The sequence below is a fragment of the Salvelinus namaycush genome, chromosome 14 (genome assembly GCF_016432855.1).
Source record: "Salvelinus namaycush isolate Seneca chromosome 14, SaNama_1.0, whole genome shotgun sequence".
Taxonomy (NCBI): domain Eukaryota; kingdom Metazoa; phylum Chordata; class Actinopteri; order Salmoniformes; family Salmonidae; genus Salvelinus; species Salvelinus namaycush.
Genome location: NC_052320.1, coordinates 31872980 through 31892517, shown reverse-complemented (window position 1 = coordinate 31892517; position 19538 = coordinate 31872980). Strand labels below are relative to the sequence as shown.

At 46.8% G+C, this 19538-nt stretch overlaps 1 protein-coding gene across 2 annotated transcripts in view; it reads left to right on the top strand.

Annotated features, from left to right (window-relative positions):
* Window positions 1-19538, top strand: part of LOC120059395 (agrin-like) — a 283055-nt gene that overhangs the window by 186491 nt on the left and 77026 nt on the right. For both annotated transcript variants that reach the window (XM_039008413.1, XM_039008414.1), the window contains 3 exons: window positions 7498-7722; window positions 9687-9911; window positions 11035-11241. In XM_039008413.1, the coding sequence (XP_038864341.1) occupies window positions 7498-7722; window positions 9687-9911; window positions 11035-11241 (657 nt within the window). The remainder of the gene's footprint in view (window positions 1-7497; window positions 7723-9686; window positions 9912-11034; window positions 11242-19538) is intronic.

Sequence of the window (19538 nt, the reverse complement as noted above, 5' to 3'; positions counted from 1 at the left end):
CTCACAGACATACAAGCACACATGCACACACACACAGTCTTGTGTGTCCCCGCAAGGTTAGTTATACAATTCAGTCCCATTCAAAATCCTATTTTCCCTAACTCTAAACCTAACCCTAGCTCTTAACCCTTACCCTAAAACTAACCCTAGCTCCTAACCCTAGCCCTAACCATAAACCAAATTCTAACCTTCACACTAATTCTGACCTTAACCCTAAACCCCCTTGAAAAAGCATTTGACCTTGTGGGGATGTTAACAAAATGTCCCCAGTTAGTCAAAGTTTTGTTTGTTTACTATTCTTATTGGGACATCTGGTCCCCACAAGTATAGTTAAACACATCCAGACACACTGACACACACACACAGGCACACAAATGCTCACTACCACACAATCCCCCACCAACACAAGGAATCAGCCTTCATTTCTCCTCCTCATGCGCCAGATGATAACGGTAGTGTCTTGAATCCTATCGCCTCCCTTGCCTCCTTCTCCCGCTCATCCTCCAGTACTATCCTCCAGTACTGAGCCTTGTGATACTTGTTAAACAAATCCCTGTCTCTTCCTCGTCTCTTTCTTTTTCTCCCGTCACCTCACAAGGACCTGGGCTTCATGCTCTGGAGAGATAACAGATTATAGTGCCAGCTCACGCATTAATAACCCACACACACACACACACACACACACACACACACACACACACACACACACACACACACACATGCAGACAGCCACACACACACGCACGCAGGCACGCACACACACACATGCAGACAGCCACACACACACACACACACACACATGCAGACATCCATGCACACACACACACACACACACACACACACACACACACACACACACACACACACACACACACACACACACACACACACAGCCACACACGCACGCACGCACACACACACAAACATGCAGACAGCCACACACACACACACACACACACACACACACACACACACACACACACACACACACACACACACACACACACACACACACACACACACACACTCTCCTAATGACAGACAGAAGCTTCATTTTACACGTTTTACTTATGTATTTATGCATTCTGCTTCCCTGAATAATCTATTGATTTTTGTTGTTGTTCTTACGCAATGTGAAAAATAACATTGGATACAGAAGGATACAATGGGAGTCATTGGTACATTTATATCAGGGAGGAAACGACAATAGTGACAATAGTGGAAACAATACTATTTGTTTGAGGCACGGTTTGGGTGTGAATGGGCTTGTCTGGGAGTGTGCGTGGGCGTGGAGACAAAGCGGGAATCAGTAAAAGGCCCATCATTATAAGGTGGTAGTCATAATCATCTCCTATGCCATGCGTAGGGGTTATGGTTAATTGATAGGATAATGGACGCCAGTAGGGTAATAATGGTAATCCGTCCTCACCTCTTTCTATCTATGTATTTCTTTCCCCTCTTCCAGCTAGTGAGATGTGGAAGCATTATCCCCATCCACCTCTTTGTGACTCGCTCTCTTTGTCCTTAATACTTTCCTCACTCCTGACTCTCTCTCTCAATTGTTCCTCCCTCTCTCTGTATTTCATCCTCCTCTCCTCTTTCTAGCAACCCCCCCGCTGCCCCCATCCTCCTCGCAGTAATCTCCCCCTCTGCCTCGCTCCCCCACTCCTCCTCCTCCTCCCCCTGTCTCTGTCAGGTTAATAGTGTATGTGAGATAGCCACACTCCCAGCTCCCTGCATGCGGTAGTCTTGAGGCGAGACGGAGACCAAAACGCTCCTGATCCATCTCTCTCGCCTTCTAAAACCACCTTGTCCCCAACTTGTAATAGCACTGGAAGCTTGATGCCTCATAATACAGAGAGCTACAGTCCTCATAATACACAAATTCCCCGCAATCCCCTTAGTATGCCGTGTCTGTCCCCTCCTCTGTTTACAGTTCAAGCAATAACCAGGCCATAATGGAGAGAGATGGAGACAGATATCAACACTTATTTGCATTTATTAGGCCCGCCATTATAGGAACTCTGGCTTCCTGTTTACCTGATCATTTTTTGCCACACTGGGTTTATTGATGTATTCACCGCTATCTCCTTGTTCCCCTCCTCTGTCTGCTCACAGAATGAAGTGGCTTACAAAAACTACTGCTGCTAGAGTTCTTGTCATGTTGAACAGGCACTATATTACAGGGCTGAAGTGAGTGTAGATTTAAGAGGTTTATCTGCTGCGTGCGTGTGTGTGTGTGTGTGTGTGTGTGTGTGTGTGTGTGTGTGTGTGTGTGTGTGTGTGTGTGTGTGTGTGTGTGTGTGTGTGTGTGTGTGTGTGTGTGTGTGTGTGTGTGTGTGTGTGTGTGTGTGTGTGTGTGTGTGTATGTGTGTGTGTGTCTATGCATGACTTTTAGGGTGTGTGTCTGTGCATGCAAAAAACATGCGTGAATGTGTATGTGTGAGTCAGAGACCGAGAATTATTCAACTTTAACATTTAAAAATGTTCAAAAGCTTGTAGCATATTATTCACACAACTGTTACTCATTAAAACCACTTAATACCATATGCCAGTTCAGAGCATTGAACGCTCCAGCACACATTACTGCCCATTGTTTTGGATCATCATCTCAGTTAAATATGGCTAATGCTAAATTATGATACAATGGAGCTTCAATGCCGCGCAATTACCAGTTAGCAGTTAGCCTATCTACTCTCTAGAAGAGGACATATTTGAAAACATTTTATTTCGCCATTATTTAACCGGGTAGGCCAGTTGAGAACAAGTTCTCATTTAAAACTGCGACCTGGCCAAGATATAGCAAAGCAGTGCGACACAAACAACAACACAGAGGTACACATGGAATAAACAAATGTACAGTCAGTAACACAATAGAGAAAGTCTATATACAGTGTGTGCAAATGTGTGAGGAGGTAAGGCAATAAATAAGCCAAAGTAGCGAAGTAATTACAATTTAGCAAATTAAGTGATAGATGTGCAGATGATGATGAGGATGTGCAAGTAGAAATACTGGTGTGCAAAAGAGCAAAAAAGTAAATAAAAACAATATGGGAATGAGGTAGGTAGATTGAATGGGCTATTTACAGATGGGTTGTGTACAGCTGCAGCGATCGGTAAGCTGCTCTGACAGCTGACGCTTAAAGTTAGTGAGGGAGATATAAGTCTCCAACTTCAGCGATTTTTGCAATTCATTCCAGTCATTGGCAGCAGAGAACTGGAAGGAAAGGCGGCCAAAGGTCGTGTTGGCTTTGGGGATGACCAGTGAGATATACCTGCTGGAGCGCGTGCTACGGGTGGGTGTTGTTATGGTGACCAGTGAGCTGAAGTAAGGCGGAGCTTTACCGAGCAAAGCTGTATAGATGCCCTGGAGCCAGTGGGTCTGGCGACGAATATGTAGCGAGGGCCAGCCGACGAGAGCATACAGGTCACAGTGGTGGGTGGAGTGTTACAGATACCAATGGTGAACCTCAGAACACCACCTCATCCTCACATGAAGACAAATCCAGACGTTTTAATCCTGCCTGGTCTTCCCATGTCACTCTAGGGAAGAAATAATATGCCTATCATTCTTAAAGGAGCGTCCCAACCCGTACCCCCCACCCGCCACACAAATATCCATACAAGCGTGGAGGCTCTTCTGTCAACAGGCAGAAGAAGAATGCCCGAACCCCCGGCCTTTGAGCACAACCAGGAGTCCCTCTGTATAGTGAGGTTTTTGTGGCCGATTTTCCAGACTCAAGGGTAACACTAAAGCATGTAAAAGAGAGAGACAGCTGCAGTCAAATAAGCTCTTTGAAGAACTACATCAAACGGGCAAATCATCTCCCAGCTATTGGGCGGACTGCAGCGGTACAGGGAGGACGTGGTGGCGAGGGGCGATGCTTTGTGGTTGGTCTGCTGCGTGTGTCTGTGGTAGTGTCGCTGAGTGGATGTGCTGGGGGGGGGGGGGGGGGGGGGGGGGGGTTCTCCATTGTCTCTACCTCCCTCTGTCTGTCTCCATCACTTGCTCTCTCTATCTCGCTCTCTCATCTTTCTCTCTCTCTTTGTCTAGCTCCTCTCCTGCTAGGGGTTATATGGACACGTTATATATATATATATATATATATATATGTTAAAGGATAATACATTAGAGGATTCTGCCCGAGCCCCCTCTCCTTCCCCCGACAACAACTATCACCACCACCACCACGACAGGGAAACCTGTTCCGCCACACGCCTCTGGGCCGCATGCCGCCAAGCAGAGCCGTCACCACCACACTGCGCTGGCTGACAGCTCCCCAATCCTAATGAAGCGTTAATAAACCCAGTTCAAAACACTGTATCACAGGGAGAAGAAAGGCAGACACACACAGAAAGGGCCGCAAAGACTGCCTGCCTCCCTGCCTGGGAGATAACTCCCACCCTCCTCTCTTTGTTGGCCATCCTCTCCTCTCTGCCTGTTTTGTACTTTATATTCTCTGTTCGGGTTCTTGTAGTGCAGGGTTGTGTTCTCCTCCTCCTCCCCACTACTACTACCATGTCTTCTTCTTCAACTGAAGTGAATGTTTCAGCATTGTGTTAGTCTTTTCCTTTACTACCTGTATTCCTCTTGCTTTTATCTCAAGCCTAACCTTGCTGGTGTCTACCATTTCAGTACCGCCTTGTGGCTCAGGGAGACAAGCTAATTGGCAGTGAGGAGCATTCTAATTTAGAAGGTAGCTCGGTGACTTTTCATCTTCCTACTTCTCCGGCCTTTCAGATGATAATAATGCGAAAAATGCAGGCAGGAGGTCCCTGAAGTTGTTTTCTGACACGTTCTGCTTGTTACACCGGTCACATTCACCCAGGCAATTTGCCTCCTTGTCTGAGTCTGAGAGGAAAGCTTATCTGTGCTAACGCCGCCGCAGTGGCGAAGTGCGACGCTCCGAAACTATACGGATCCGTTAGCATTCAAATCAACGCGACCCCCTCTGTTCTTTCTTGCTCTTCCGTCCATGCCTGTCAAGGTGCCTGCTACGGCGAAGGAGAAAAACCCTCAGACTATTATTATTGAATGGGTCCGAGAAGCAACGAGGAGAATTCTGTTGACTGTCACAAAGAAAACGGAGGCACTCTGGGAAGTGGCAAGGACGAGCCGTTGGCTGCAGGCTGAAGGGGGTGGCTTAAGGCGTATTATTTCACGGTGGCCCATAAACCCGGGTGACAATGGGCTTCCATTGCTCGGCAAACCATGTCCTCCTACTGCGTTTTCATCCTCCATGGTGTCACCTAACAAACAATGGTACATCAAAGACAGTGTGGTTCTGTGAGGATATATTGGATACGGACGAAGGGGAAGCAAACCCGTGTCGGCATGACTCCTTCAGTTGGTAGTGGTGTCGATTGGTTTCATGGTTGAAGGATTTCGAATGGCTTAGGATCCGTTTCAGTCACAGAGGTGTGTCAATGCCTCAGTTGAATTTGTATTGATAATCTATACATGAAATACTAAATAAAGTCTTCCCTCATTGGTAGAGCATGGCGATTCCCAGGGCCACCCATACATAAAACGTATATGCTCGCATGACGGTTAGTCGCTTTGGATAAAAGCGAAATGGCATATATTATTATTATTACTTACACTGACCTTTTGGTTTGCTGTACATCTTCTTTTCGTTAGTCAAATCGTTAGTCATTTTATGACCCATGTTTTTAGCTCGTAATTATTTGGCTAGTCTTTCTGAGGTTAGAGCAATACCGAGATTGATTTTAATGCGGGAGTGTAATGATGCACTGTTCTGGGCCTGCATCTACAGTAGAAGACCTTTACTCATCTTTTGCTATATATTCACTGTCACCAGTTGTCCAGCTCCATTTGCAGTATTGCATTGAAATCAAACTGAAACAAAGACACATTAGTTAGCGACACCACTCCGCTGTATCTTGAAACGTTTTGAAGACGAAAGCGGCAGAAAGAGAAATGTGCCAAGATGTGCGAATGAGCGAGAGATGTGTGAGGCTTTGATCCGACGACACACAAAAGCACTTCTCTTCGCCAGCCTCTCCTAGCCTGACGACTCACACTAAATTCTACTGCTACTCTGTCGTTCAGTACATACGTTAGTCTGAGACTGCCATCATTGAAGTCTTTTGTGTGAGGAGGGGCACTAGGGGCGTAGTATAAAAGTCATCAGTGATTGGATCATCTCTAACCAATTGGAGTATCAAAGCCAATGGCAAATTGGCCCAATCAGACCCAATCAGACCCAATCAGACGGTCCCGAATGTGTTCGGATTCGGTGAAGGATCGGGGAGGCACTGAGATCCAGACACAGTGTGGAGACTAAACTAACGTCCGTGGGCGTGGCGTAGCGTTTGGCCGGAGCAAGGAGTCTGGGTAGCTCAATCCTAGACTCTCATTAAGGCGATGCGCGTGCTACCTACCTAGTTATGTACCCCCAAGATCAACCTAAAGAAATGGAGCAGTCTTCTGAGACAAACATGGTCTGAAATACAGGAATAAGACTTTATATTTTGGGGATAGGGGAGATAAAGCAAAGAGTATGCTGAAGGATTGTTGGATTAATATACCGTAGCACCCGTCCTGAAATGAAATTCATAGACAAAGCGTCGTAACAAAAGGTGGATATTGGACACAGATAAACATTATTCCAAATGTGGCGGTGCATAGGAAATGAGAGACTCAGAGCTTGTCGGAGGAACCCCGCTCCTCCGGGGTCTCGCGCCCTGGGAGTGTTTGTTATAATGCCCGCTATAAATATGTATTGGGGGAGTGGAAAAAAATAACGCTGATTGTAATCTGATGGCGCGCCGTCGTCGAGATTATGAGATACCAAAATATCTCAGTCGCAGACGCTAAATTAGAAGTTCCACCCACTCATATCGACAGAATAAGCCACTCCAGAGTGGCAGGGCTGTTTAATAAGGGGTTGGAAACAAAGTTCTCTAGAGGGAAAATGTCTCTCTAGTTTTCAGAAAGGGAAATATTCAGGGGGTCCACTCAGCTGCCAGAAGAAGAGCATGCTGAAGCATAGCAATTGAGATTGTATTGTGAATGCAAAGCATCCTTCTATTGGCCCTTCAGAAAATTAATGCAACTTGTTTGTACAGCCAGCCAGCTGTGACCGCCCGTGAATCCTTAGTCAGGGCTGTCAAGTAGTTCTTCAGTCTAGAGTTACACATCCACGGCACTTTTTCCATTTGCACTCGAATAGGTTGACACTCTGATGTAAAAAGGTGGCATGTGGCAATTTCGCACTTAAACTGCGGAATGGAATTTGCTTTCATTGTTGTGTTACTCATGGTTAGAAACTCTAGCTTCCTGGCCTTCTTTAATGCATCAGTTGGATCAGTTGGATCTTCAACCAACGTTTCAGTCAATAATTGACCTTCATCAGGTTTCACATGATGTAGGCTATTCGTGACAGTAAAGTTAAGTGTTCCTGTATAACCCATACACAATCCTGCAATACACACACAAACCTTAAAATACCTCTGTCTTCTCCCTCCCTGCAGCCCTGAAGGATCCATGCAGCGAGGTGATCTGCAGTTACGGCAGCACCTGCATCCAGTCATCGGACGGCCTGTCAGCCAAGTGCATGTGCCCGCTGAGCTGCGAAGGCAAGCCCGAGCAGGTGATGTGTGGCAGCGATGGCCAGGACTACCACAACGAGTGTGAGCTCCACAAGCAGGCCTGCCATACCAAGAAGAACATCCGCCTTCAGCGCCAGGGATCCTGCAGTGAGTCCCCTCATATACTTTTCCTCTACCCTTTCTCTTTCACTCTCTTTTTTTCTTTCTTTCTTTTTTCTTTTTTCTTTCTCTCTCTCTCCTCTCTCTCTCTCTCGCTCTGGGGTTTCACTGTCTTCTTTCTCTCTGACATCGTGTAACTGGTTTTCTCATTCTGTGCAGTTTTTTCTCCATGCAAACTCTTCCTGTGGTGTAGATTATTCACTGTTGACAAACAAAGCCAATTGTTTTTTAGAGCTGGCCAGTTCAAGACGGTTGTTTTGTCTGCGTTTTCTCCTGAGGACTTTTGACTATGAGGTAAGGGAGAAAGGGAAAGAGCCAGACAAAATAGCCTCCCAAAAGTGACGGGAGCCTGAGAGGCTACAAAAGGGAAGGGAGATGAATGCTCAGGCCCCGAGAGGATGGCTGTAATATATCTAACCCGGTAAAACCAGGCTCCATGTCGCCATACCCCCCGGGGGGGAGGCTGGGTTCTCAGGAGAGCTGGCCCGGCGGACCCTAAATCTTCCTGAGTGATTCTGTCCAAGCCTCTGCTGTCTCAACTGACTCGCCTCTGAAGCTAAGCAGGATCGGTCCCTGGATGGGAGACCAGATGCTGCTGGAAGTGGTGTTGGAGGTCCATTAGGGGGCACTCTTCCCTCTGGTCCCAATGTCGCAGGGCAGTGAAGGGACATTGCCTTGCATAGGTTGCCATCTTTTGGAAAGGATGTTAAAACGGGTGTCCTGACTCTCTGTGGTCACCATAGATCCCATGGCTCTTATCATAAGAGTAGGGGTGTTAACCCTGGTGTCCTGACTAAGTTCCCAATCTGGCTCTCATACCATCAGGTCACCTAATCATCCCCAGCTTCCAATTGGCTCATTCATCCCCTCTCCTCCCCCTGTAACTCTTCCCCAGGTCATTGCTGTAAAAGAGAATATGTTCTCAGTCATCTTAGCTGATAAAATAAGGGTCAATAAATAAATAATATATACAGCTGGGGCTAGGCTAGCCAGAGCCTTTGCTGTCTGTCTGTATGTCTGATACCTAATCGGGGGGGCTCGACTGCGGAGGGCAGGACTCCTGGAAGCCGTTTTGGTGTCTTAATGGGAGGTAATGTTTTTTGCAAGGGGGATAATGGCTGGGCTTGTGTGGTATCATTGCGTTACTGGCTTCGGGCGCTTTTTGCAATACGATAAAACCCCTGAATTGGTTGCAGTCCCACGTTTTATACCCTCCTGTGTGAGCGATTCCATTATGCTAATATACACAATCCCTGACCTTGGCGATGGCGTTGCTGGCGTTGGCCCTGTTGTTGTCTCGCCTGCCCAGCCCAGACCGTCAAAGCCAAGCTACCATTGTCCCTTCGATGTGTTCCTGTAGTCGCCATTTTTGTTTTCCGAGCCAGGGCCTTGGAAACCATTTCTCCCCTCTTTTTTCTCCCTTCCTCTCCCTGATCCTTTCTTCTCTACAAATTTGGTCTCATCCTCCTCGCTGGTGTTTCGAATGACTCGCTCGCAGCCTGGCAGTATTTTAATGCAACGCAGCAGTACATAAATCTTCTGTGTCCCCTCGCTCTGAAGAAGAGAAGTGGAATGAGATGGGACGAAGCTGCAGCAGCTAGCGGCTCCTATTTCAATAAGCTTCTCCCCAGTTCCTTTATGATTACAGCTGATATGGCCACCAGCGCCAGCCGTCAGCCTGACTTCCCCCAGAGAGGAGTGCAACGAGGCCCAATCAAAAATAAACTTTCTCCATCTATTTGGAGCCTGTCGTCCTCTCAGATCCATGGCCTTCCCAGCTTTCCACTCAGCCTCTCCAGGGCAACCTGTGTTGATAGCAGGCCTATCTCTGGCATATCCCCGGTGATGGATAACCGTGTCCTACCACTAACCTCTTTCTCTCTCATTCTCTTTCTCTCTCTTTCTTTCTCTCTCTCGATCTCTCTCCCCCGATCTCTCTCCCCTGTCCTTAGACCCATGTAAAGGCCTCGAGAACAACCTGAACGTTGCATGCCGGGTGGAACCGCGCACCCACCAGCCCCTGAATATCCCCCGCCCGGAGTCCTGCCCAGCCGTCAATGAGCCACTGTGTGCCAGCGACGGGCAGACGTACGAGAGCGAGTGCCATATGAAGTGGACGGGCATGCAGAAGGGCATTGAACTCAAGAAGATCCACCCGGGCCGCTGCAAGAAACAAGGTGAGTCGGCACACACACACACACACACACACACACACACACACACACACACACACACACACACACACACACACACACACACACACACACACACACACACACACACACACACACACACACACACCACTGCCTTGACGGATAGATAACTAACCATGTTCTGTCAGGGCTCTGTTGTTACATGCGTGATACCAGACGGTTGGCAAAGGGTTATCTGGGCTATTAAAACAGAGGTCTTAGGCCACACCAAGTCTGCACTGCCAGGTTTACTGCAGATGACAAATGTTCCTGTTGCGTGAAAGGGGCTTCAATAGGCCACCACCTCCACTGCATCTGTAGCTTTTCCCCTCTCACCTCATCTTCACACATCTGAGACTCCCCATAGAGTTAAAGAAAGAGGCTCATGGTGTGATGCACTCTATTACAGACTCCCCTTCTGCCCTTATATTTTGTGGTCAAGCTTGAGTAGAGATATAGGCCGCTAGTACACGACTACATCGGGGACTTGAATGTCTCAGGAGGAGCGTTAGCACTGTGTATGAGTTAGTCTGGATCGAGTTAAAAGGAACCCATTCTCTATCTGCCTTTTACTGAGGTAAAATGGATGGGCGTGGTAATGACGTTTTTGTTTTTCATGGTTTTGATATGGAGAGAATATTTTCATTTGAAATGCAGATCCATGAAATCAGGTTCTTTATTACGTTTAGGCGAGAACGGTGGTTTGTCTTGTAACATGACATGCATACAATACATCCCTCTAATGTTCGACACCCAGATAAGGCAGCGCCGTAATTAAGTTTCAGTGTAGCGTGACCGCTTTACGAGAAAGAGAGGAATGGCTCCAATTTGAATTACTGTACAAATTTGATCCCCTGATCGGGAACATAGTACATTTGAAAGCTCTGAACGAGTCTTGACCTCCCGGAGAGAACGTTTTGTAGACGGTTGCCTCGATTTGTCGGCTGAGTTGCTGCGTTAGCCGTATTTTCAGTCACATGTCAAGTCACATTTGATTTAAAAAAAAACATTATCACAACATCGCAACACACTTTACAGAGGAACATTACGAATTCTAAACAAGAACAAGAAACAAGAACAACTAAAATGTCCCTTGTCCGTTTTGCAGAGGAGTGCAGGGAGGAGTGCAAGTTCAACAGCGTGTGCCAGGTGGAGCGTCTGGGCATGCGCTGCTCCTGCGAGCCCATCCAGTGCGACGGCACCTACAAGCCGCTGTGCGGCAAGGACGGCCACACCTACATCAACGACTGCGAGCGCCGGCGGGCTGAGTGCCAGGCCAAGGCCCATATTCCAGTCAAGCAGCAAGGCCCGTGTGGTGAGTCGGGACCCCTAGGAAGAGAAAGGGGGAGTAGCCTTTGGTCCTCTCCCTCTCTCTCCCTCTAGTTGACTCCTCCTCCCACAGTGTTTTTGAAATGTCCTCCTGTCCTGTGTAAGTACTGTGTGTGTGTTGGTTCTCTGTCTGTCTCTTGACTTGTCAGTAGTTTGTGGTGGGAGGGGAAAAAGCTAACAGACAGGAATTTACCGTGACCACCACTTTTCCCTTCACCCCATCTACCTCATCCCCGTCACGCTCCGCCATCACATGTGACACATGAAACACAACGGCCTTCATGTTTCATTCATGTCCTCCTACCCTCTGGTAGTGCCAGTCTTCCACTTCAATGGGTCTACCTCTCTCTCTCTCTCTCTCTCTCTCTCTTGCTCTATATACACAACACACACAACGTTTTGTCGCTCGCCTGTCTTTGTCTCTGTCTGTCTCTTTTTTGTCTGTGTAGCTTCCTTTTTAAACAGGTATTCTTTCTGTTTCAGTGCGTCTCAGTCTGTCTGTCTTTGTCCGTGTGACGTCTGCCGCTGTTCGGGACACAGCACTCGCTGCAGCACACCCTTTGACCCCTCTGGTGGACAGTTGGGAGGGGTCAGACTCTCCTCCAATTGGACTAAACATGGGGGTGGTGGGATGGTTGTCTTGTCTTCCTCCCCTGTCTCTCTCTCTCTTTTTCTCTCTCTCTCTCTCTCTCTCTTGAACTAGCTACAGTATCTCTCTGAAACGGAGTAGTATGTTCTCTCCCAACACTCCAAGCTGTTGCTCTTGTCTCTCCTCCTCTGTGCACCCTCCATGCAGCCCTACTGTGTTTGCAGGGGGAAGAAAGCGTCCGTCCGTGAGGTTTGGGAGCTCTTCTTCCCAGCGCTGTGTTTTGTCTTGTCTTGTGTCAACCCCTTTCCCATTGCCCAACCCCCTTATCCCTCAACCCTAAATCTATATTGGTACCCTTCTACCCCAGCATGGCAGACTGCATGTGGACACTCCTAACCCCTGCCCAATGCGCCACCCCTCCCTTGCCACCTGGGCACTGACATTAGTTGTGCCATGCCCAGTGTCTACTGACTAGGTCTCTCAACCTTGTATAATCTAAGGCAGTGTTTCTTAATCCTGGTCCCGGGGACCAGTTTTAGTTTTTGCCCTAGCATTACACACCTGATCCCACTAATCAACTCTTCATCAAACCTTTGATTAGTGGAATCAGGTGTTTAGAGCTAGGGCAAAAACTAAAACGTGTATATTTAGAGTTAGAGCAGCACTGGGCAAACATACTCCTGCCAAGGCCATCCGGCGTGGGTGCATGTTTTTGCTCCAGCCAAGCAGTAACGCATACGATTCAGCACATCAAAGCATCGATCGAAGACTACGATTAGTCGATTTTGTAGAGTTCCGGTGTGTTCCTGTTTGTCCGGAGTAAAATCCTGCGCACGCGTTGGCCGTTGCGGAGTATAGATAGCCTACCCCCGAGGAAGAGTGGCTGTCCTCGACAGACAAGCTAAACCACAGGCGTTCTGTAGCAATGTTCCTCTGGTTCTTCTTCGACAGATATCTCTATCTCGTCTCACTCGGGTTGCTTATCTGAATACTAAGTTGTATTCGTCTCGGCTAGGTGACGTCGGAAGCATCGCTCCACAGTATCACGGTGCAACTCATTAGCATTGTTTTCTAGTCTCTTCCCCCGTCTTTTTGCCACGCATAAATTAACAAGCGAAATGTCCGGGTGCTTATGTGTTTTTTCTTTTGTTTTTCATTATTTTCGACAAAGTAAACTGTCACAGTCCTTTTCGGCGGGTTTTAGCCGGTGGCAAGTTACAGTGTTTTTTAATGCGTTTCTATTGACATTTGCATATTTAGCCAAACAGCTCGCTCGACTATTTAATTAAACATCAAAAGGAGAGGAGCAAGGTGCCCACCGAGGCTGTTGGTTTAGTGTGGGTGACGACGGGACTGTGTTCCTACCTTTGGACACCTGCACACGGTTTGATGTTTAATTACTGTGTTTCTTCGTCTTCTCCTCTCTCGTCTCTCTATCTCTCCTTCCGCCCTCTCTTACTTCTCCTCTTCTCCTAATTCGTAAGTCGTTCATCCTCTGTGTGTCTGGATGGCCGGGTGGGGATTAGATAGAGACCCCAGCACTGCTAGTCTCCTTTCCGCTAGTCTTAAGGAGTCACTGCCCTGACAAGGTCCACTGGCAGATACATGTGCGTGCGCGAGTGAGGCTTTGGGTGTGTGTGCATGTGTGTGTATATTTGGTTGTGTGTGTGCATGTGTGTGTATATTTGGTTGTGTGTGTGCATGTGTGTGTATATTTGGTTGTGTGTGTGCAAGCTTGTGTGCATTGATTTTGTTTGGTTGTGTGTGCCAAAGCTGTTTGTATGTGACGGTGTGTGTGTGTCTGTGTGTTTAGATGGCCTCTTTGTCACGACGTGGTCAATAGCACGAGCGGAGCACAAGTTACAGTTACGGCCGTGCACCCCGCGACACTCTTTTACCACTGTGACAGTGGGAGCCATTGTTTCTCATTGTACTTTCATCCTAACAACAACACTACACAAAGAACGTGGTTGTGGCATGCTAACTGGGACACCTTTGCTAACTGCAATGGCACATCCCAAACACACCAGCATTTTAGAGTGACCAAAAGCAGAGGTACGCACACACCCACCCGCCCACCCACACACACACACACACACACACACACACATACACACACCCTTCAAACTACTGAAGAAGAAAGGGACCCTGCTGTCTTTTGCCATTCTATAGTCCTCCTATCTATAGTCCTCCTATCCAGCTGCTGTCCTGGCATTCCTGCTGTGTGCAGAGTCTTCTCCATGCACCCCCATAAGCTTAAGTGGTTCAGTCCTTCACCGTGTGCCGCCTGGCATTAGCCAGCCTTTTGTCACTTCCCGATGGCTCTTAGAGCTTCAACCAAGAGGTGGATAGGGAGTGAAAGACTGGGGTGATGGGGTGTCATGGCTGTCACTACCCCCACCACCCCCCAGATGCGCGCGCGCGCACGCACACACACACACACACACACACACACACACACACACACACACACACACACACACACACACACACACACACACACACACACACACACACACACACACACACACACACACACCTATGCACACACAAACACACACACATTTGGTGAGACACAGTGCTAGATTATAGATCAATCATGCCACAAGCCATCAGGAGGGCTGAAAAGCTCCAGATATGAGGCTGTAAATCTCAGTCACCTGCGGTGAGTGTGGTGACAACCCCCCTAATGTGACTGTCGTCCGCCATTTCGCTCTCCTTGTCCCTAAAGGGGCACTTGTCCCCTATGGGGGGTTGGGGGGGGGCAGACTAGCCTAATCATACAAACACCAGTGTCGGCCATGCTGAGAAAGACAATGCTGCCCTATTTGATTAATAACCTATATGGTCTTATATTGACCATAAGCCACAATCGAGTTCCACAGGAATGTGTTCGAGGTCAGTCTCTCATGAGATGGTCACTTTATAAGGGGCTGAAAGGGAATAGTGGTGGATTGCGAGAAGCCAATTCTTAGCATTACTAGGATGCTCAGCTGAAAAACGAAGTCAAAGTGGTTTAAGATGCCTCTCGTTTGACCCTGAGAGCTGGAAGGAAGCTTTCACTCCGGTTAGACATGGACATATAAAATGGTACAGCGGTTCACAGACAGACAGGCCGGCAGACACACACACACACACACACACACACACACACACACACACACACACACACACACACACACACACACACACACACACACACACATACACACACACACACACACACACACACACACACACACACACACACACACACACACACACCTATGCACACACAAACACACACACACACACACACAGTGAAGTACTTAGTTAGATAAATGGTATGAATGCCATTTAAGAGCGGTGCGAGATTGTGTGTGTGTGTGTGTGTGTGTGTGTGTGTTTGTGTGTGTGTGTGCATATGTGTGTGTGTGTGCGTGCACACGTTCACACACGCAGTTTCCCCCTGGAGGTTAACAGAAAATCACTCAGCCGGAGAGACATTGTCATTGACAAAGAGCCTCTGCAAAAGAGGAGAAATTGGGGTGAAAAAAAACTGAAACGTGCGCCTTAGGTGACAAGTCTCTCCGGTGAATATTTATAATTTGCATGTTTATTTGATTAGCATCTCTGCTGCTGTGCGACGACACAAGTCACTGGCTTTGATTATACTCATAAACAATAATAGGTCGAGTACCCATTGAACCCAGAGAGGACCTCCAGTGATGTTTGGTAATGAATCTAATTAATGGACTTGCTCTGGGAGTTACAGTGCATTCAGAAGGTATTCACGCCCCTTGACATTTTCTACATTTTGTTGTGTTACAAAGTTAGATTAAAATGGGTTTAATTGTCATGTTTTGTCAACGGTCCACACAAAATACTCAAAGTGGCAAAAAAAAACGAACTTTTTGTATTTTTATTCATTAAAATAAAACACTAATGTATCTTGATTAGATAAGTATTCAACCCCCTGAGTCAATGCATGTTTGAATCACCTTTGGCAGCGATTACAGCTGTGAGTCTTTCTGGGTAATTTTCTAAGAGCTTTAAAGACCTGGAGTGTGCAACATTTGCCCATTATTCTTTTCAGAATGATTAAAGTTCTGTCAAATTGGTTGTTGACTAGGAAACCATTTTCAAGTCTTGCCATAGATTTTCAAGCAGATTTAAGTCAAAACTGTAACTCGGCCACTCAGGAATATTCACTGTCTTCTTGGTAAGCAACTCCAGTGTAGATTTGGCCTTGTGTTTTAGGTTGTTGTCCTGCTGAAGGGTGAATTCATCTCCCAGTGTCTGGTGGAAAGCAGACGGAACCAGGTTTTTCTCTAGGATTTTGCCTGTGCTTAGCTCTATTCCGTTTTCTTTTTTTATCCCGAAAAACTCCCAAGTCCTTAACAATTACAAGCATACCCATAACATGATGAAAATATAAAGAGTGGTACTAATTTTATTTGCCCCAAATGTAACACTTTGTATTCAGGACAAAAAGCGTATTGCTTTGCCACATTTTTTGCTATATTACTTTAGTGCCTTGTTGCAAACAGGATGTATGTTTTGGAATATTTGTATTCTGTACACTCTTCCTTCTTTTCACTCTGTCAATCAGGTTAGTAAAGTGGAGTAACTACAATGTTGTTGATCCATCCTCAGTTTTACAGCCATTAAACTCTGTAACTGTCACAATTGGCCTCATGTTGAAATCCCTGAGCGGTTTCCTGCCTCTCCGGCAACTGAATTAGGAAGGAAGGACGTCTGTATCTTTTTAGTGACTGGGTGTATTGATCACCATCCAAAGTGTAATGAATAACTTCCCCATGCTCAAATGAATATTAAATGTCTGTTTATTTTTATTTTTACCCATCTACCAATAGGTGCCCGTCTTTGCGAGGCATTGAAAAACATCCGTGGTGTTGGTGGTTGAATCTTAAATTCACTGAGGGACCGTACAGATAATTATGTGTGGTACAGAGATGAGGTAGTCATTCAAAGGTAGCAACTTATTTTGTGAGTTGTTAAGCAAATGTTTACTCCTGAACTTACTTAGGCTTGCCATAACAAAGGAGTTGAATACTTACTGGCTCAAGACATTTCTGCTTTTCATTTTTAATGAATTTGTAAAAATTCAGAAAAGCATAATTCCACTTTGACACTATTGGGTATTGTGTGTAGGCCAGTGACATAAAATCTACATTTAATCCATTTTAAATTCAGGCTGTAACACAACAAAATGTGGAACAATTCAAGGGGTGTGAATACCTTCTGAAGGCACTGTAGATTGGTGGTAAGGTGGTGTTAAGGATCATAGCGGCCCATAGCGATTGTGTGTGGTGGTGGTGTGTGATTGTGTGTGTGTCGGTGGTGGCAGAGTCGCTGCAGTCACCAGGCCTTATGGGTACAGCAGGTTCTTCCTATGGCGAACCACCCCTTACCCCATCTGTTGCACCCCTCCTTGCTTCCTCCCTCCCTTCCTCTTCCTTTCCTACAGTGTATGTGTTGTGTGCTGCTGGTCAGTGCACCCGGACCAGGCCCACCATGCCAATGATGCCCATCTGCTGTTTGGTGGCCTGCCTTTAGTTTTCCTCTCCTCCCCCTCTTCTCTCCTCTGTTCTCTGTAAGTATACACATGTCATGAGATGGAGGAGCTCATCTTTGTCTTTGTTCCCTCGCTGTTGTCTTTCTCTGCCCCCCACCCACTCTCTCCCTCTGTTTGCTGTATTTCACTTCATCTGTGTTCCCTGTGTCGTCTGGTAGAAGAGAAATAAGTGTGTTTGGGGTTTTAAATGTCAAGTGGAGGACTGTCCCCTTGCAGCCATTACTCTGTGATAAGTGCTCCGAAGCAGGGAAACACAGCTCGCGGGCCTTCGTTTTACCATATGCTAATATTGAGACTTTTCTCTCCCGTTCCTGGCACCTATTTTAATATGTTCCATAAAAGTTTTCACTGCTAGCGAGACATAGGGGGTGGCAGGCACTCCCCCTGCAGCACCGACAAAACTGGGTTAGGGCGCACCGCAACATGTGCCGCTGTCTCTGCTTCCCATTGGCTGTTTCTACACAGTGGGCGGTGCCGGCAGCCACTTCTCCCTCACCGAATTTGCTACCTAGAGCGCAGGGATGGGTTTTCTTAGATTCTTATAGTGACATTGGGAGTAATCCAGAATTGGAGCAGGGAAGATTCCAATCTACATATGCATGAGTAGGGAGAAGCTCTACCGCATAAAATAATCTCCCTGCATTTACATCCATATGTACAGGCTTAAACCGCAAACATTACCCACGCAAACAAGGCTAGGAATATGACACTCCATCTCTCCAGGCTTATATACAGACCGCCTGCCGAGTGTGTTCAGCTCAACAAGGCTTTGACTGAGGTAATACTCAGGTCAACTCTGAGAAATCCCCTATTTGCTTGTCAGATAAGGCCTCTAAATCTTGACTAATGTAGCAGTTTAGTGAGAGACAGGGAAGAGGCAACGTCTCTCTTGGGAGGGGGAAGACGGGTAGCGGAACGTTTGTCACTGAGGGTCGCTCCGCCTCTTGGTGGGGGAGACAGGTAGCAGAACCTTGGCAGAACGTTTTATCAGTGGGTGGGTCTGTGGCTGTTATGGTTCTCTTAGCATTACGGCGGTAGCATCATCTGACAGGGACTTCTAATCTCCCTGGTCCTAAAGGGCATTTCTGCCACTTCTCAACCTCATTCATCATCTCCAGCACCAACCAGTGTCTACATACTGTATGTGGAAACAGGGCATTACTATGATCTGCGGTCAAAACGATAAGAAGAAAAGTCCTAAAAAAAAGGCGTCTCTGTGACATCACAGGGTAGAATGAAGAGTAAAAGACTATGATTTTCAAAACCTGCAACAGGTTTCTAGCCCAAAGGAGGGTATTTTCTTGCTCCCCATGTCACTGCGGATGTCATAGTGTTTGAAAATCACTGTTTTTAAAATGTTGTAACTTTTGCTGATGTTTTAACTTTATATTTCTGTCCACAAAACTTAGAAATGGGCTTTTGTCACATACACTGAGTGTACAAAACATTAGGAACCCCTGCTCTTTCCATGACATTGACTGACCAGATGAATCCAGGTGAAAGCTATGATCCCTTATTGATGTCACCTGTTAAATCCACTTCAATCAGTGTAGATGAAGGGGAGGAGACAGGTTAAAGAAGGATTTTTAAGCATTGAGACAATTGAGACATGGATTGTGTACGTGTGCCATTCAGAAGGTGACAAAATATTTACTGTAAGTGCCTTTGAACGGAGTAAGGTAGTAGGTGCCAGGCGCACTGGGTTGAGTGTGTCAAGAACTGCAACGCTGCTGGGTTTTTCACACTCAACAGTTTTCCGTGTGTATCAAGAATGGTTCACCACCCAAAGGACATCCAGCCAACTTGACACAACTGTGGGAAGCATTGGAGTCAACATAGGCCAGCATCCCTGTGGAACGCTTTCGACGCCTTGTAGAGTCCATGCCGACGACGAACTGAGGCTGTTCTGAGGGAAAAAGGGTTTGCAACTCAATATTAGGAAGGTGAACCTAATGTTTTGTACACTAAGCGTACAGTATGTTGACACTGGTGTTGTGCTAGAGATAATACAAATTAGGTTGAAAAGTGGTGGAGTTGCCCTTTAAGCTCGGAGCTCACCACTATAAAATATCAGACTAATTAAAAACAAAAGGAAAGTAGGGGAGCGGCGGAAGGA